The sequence below is a fragment of the Solanum tuberosum genome, unplaced genomic scaffold (assembly GCF_000226075.1).
Source record: "Solanum tuberosum cultivar DM 1-3 516 R44 unplaced genomic scaffold, SolTub_3.0 scf00562, whole genome shotgun sequence".
Taxonomy (NCBI): domain Eukaryota; kingdom Viridiplantae; phylum Streptophyta; class Magnoliopsida; order Solanales; family Solanaceae; genus Solanum; species Solanum tuberosum.
Window position 1 is genome coordinate 196,124 of NW_006239494.1, and position 1,103 is coordinate 197,226.

General features: G+C 43.0%; 1 protein-coding gene across 1 annotated transcript in view; it reads left to right on the forward strand.

Moving 5' to 3' along the window:
• The window catches only part of LOC107058641 (uncharacterized), a 2,147-nt gene extending 1,327 nt beyond the window's left edge, over window positions 1–820 (forward strand). Inside the window, exon 3 of the mRNA XM_015304590.1 lies at window positions 237–820. Within this exon, the coding sequence (XP_015160076.1) occupies window positions 237–820 (584 nt within the window). The remainder of the gene's footprint in view (window positions 1–236) is intronic.
• Window positions 821–1,103: the final 283 nt, after the last annotated feature.

Sequence of the window (1,103 nt, forward strand, 5' to 3'; positions counted from 1 at the left end):
AATGAGCTAAATGTGATGGGTTCCCCTTGGCCATTTGTTGCTTGGGCCATGGACGTTATCAGACCCATAGAGCCTCCTCCATCAAATGGACATCGTTTCATTCTGGTGGCTATCAATTATTTCACAAAATGGGTTGAAGCTTCGACATACAAGGCAGTGACCAAGAAGGTAGTGGCAGACTTTGTTCGCAACAACATAGTTTGTCGATTTTGGAATTCCAAAATCAATCATAACAGACAATGCAGCCAACCTCAACAACGATCTTATGAAGGAAACTTGTGAAAGGTTCAAGATTGCTCATCGAAATTCCACGGTTTACCGGCCACATATGAATGGAGCAGTTGAGGCTGCAAATAAGAATATCAAGAAGATCCTAAGGAAAATAGTGGATAGTCACAAGCAATTGCATGAGAAGCTACCATATGCTTTACTTGGTTATCGCACCACGATCAGAACATCAACTGGGGAAACTCCTTATATGTTGGTTTATGGTTCGGAAGTAGTAATACCTGTTGAGGTGGAAATACCATCTTTAAGGATTATCCAAGAGGTTGGTCTGGACGATGCAGAATGGATACGTAGCAGGCATGAACAATTGAAGCTCATCAATGAAAAGATGATGGACGCGGTTGGTCATGACCAACTCTATCAAAACAGAATGACCAAAGCGTTCAACAAGAAAGTCAAACCTCGACGGTTCACACCGGGGCAATTGGTATTGAAGAAGATCTTTCCTCACCAAGGAGAAGCCAAAGGGAAATTTGCACCAAATTGTCAAGGACCCTACATGATTCATAGAGTACTCTCAGTTGAGCGGTAATCTTAGCAGAAATGGATGGCAGAGTAAGGCCAAAGCCAATCAATTTAGACGCCATCAAGAAATACTACATCCGAAGACCTCAAGATTAGCGCTGATTTTGTGTACTTTTGCATTTTTCAATGTAACAGAACTACGTCTAGACCTGACTTCCCACGGCGGGGTATGTAGGCAACCCACATCACATCCGGTCTCTCCTAGAAAATCCAAATCATCATTTCCATGTATTTAGAACTACGCTGGACCTGAATTCCCTCGGTGGGATACGTAGGCAATCCTTGTCGGA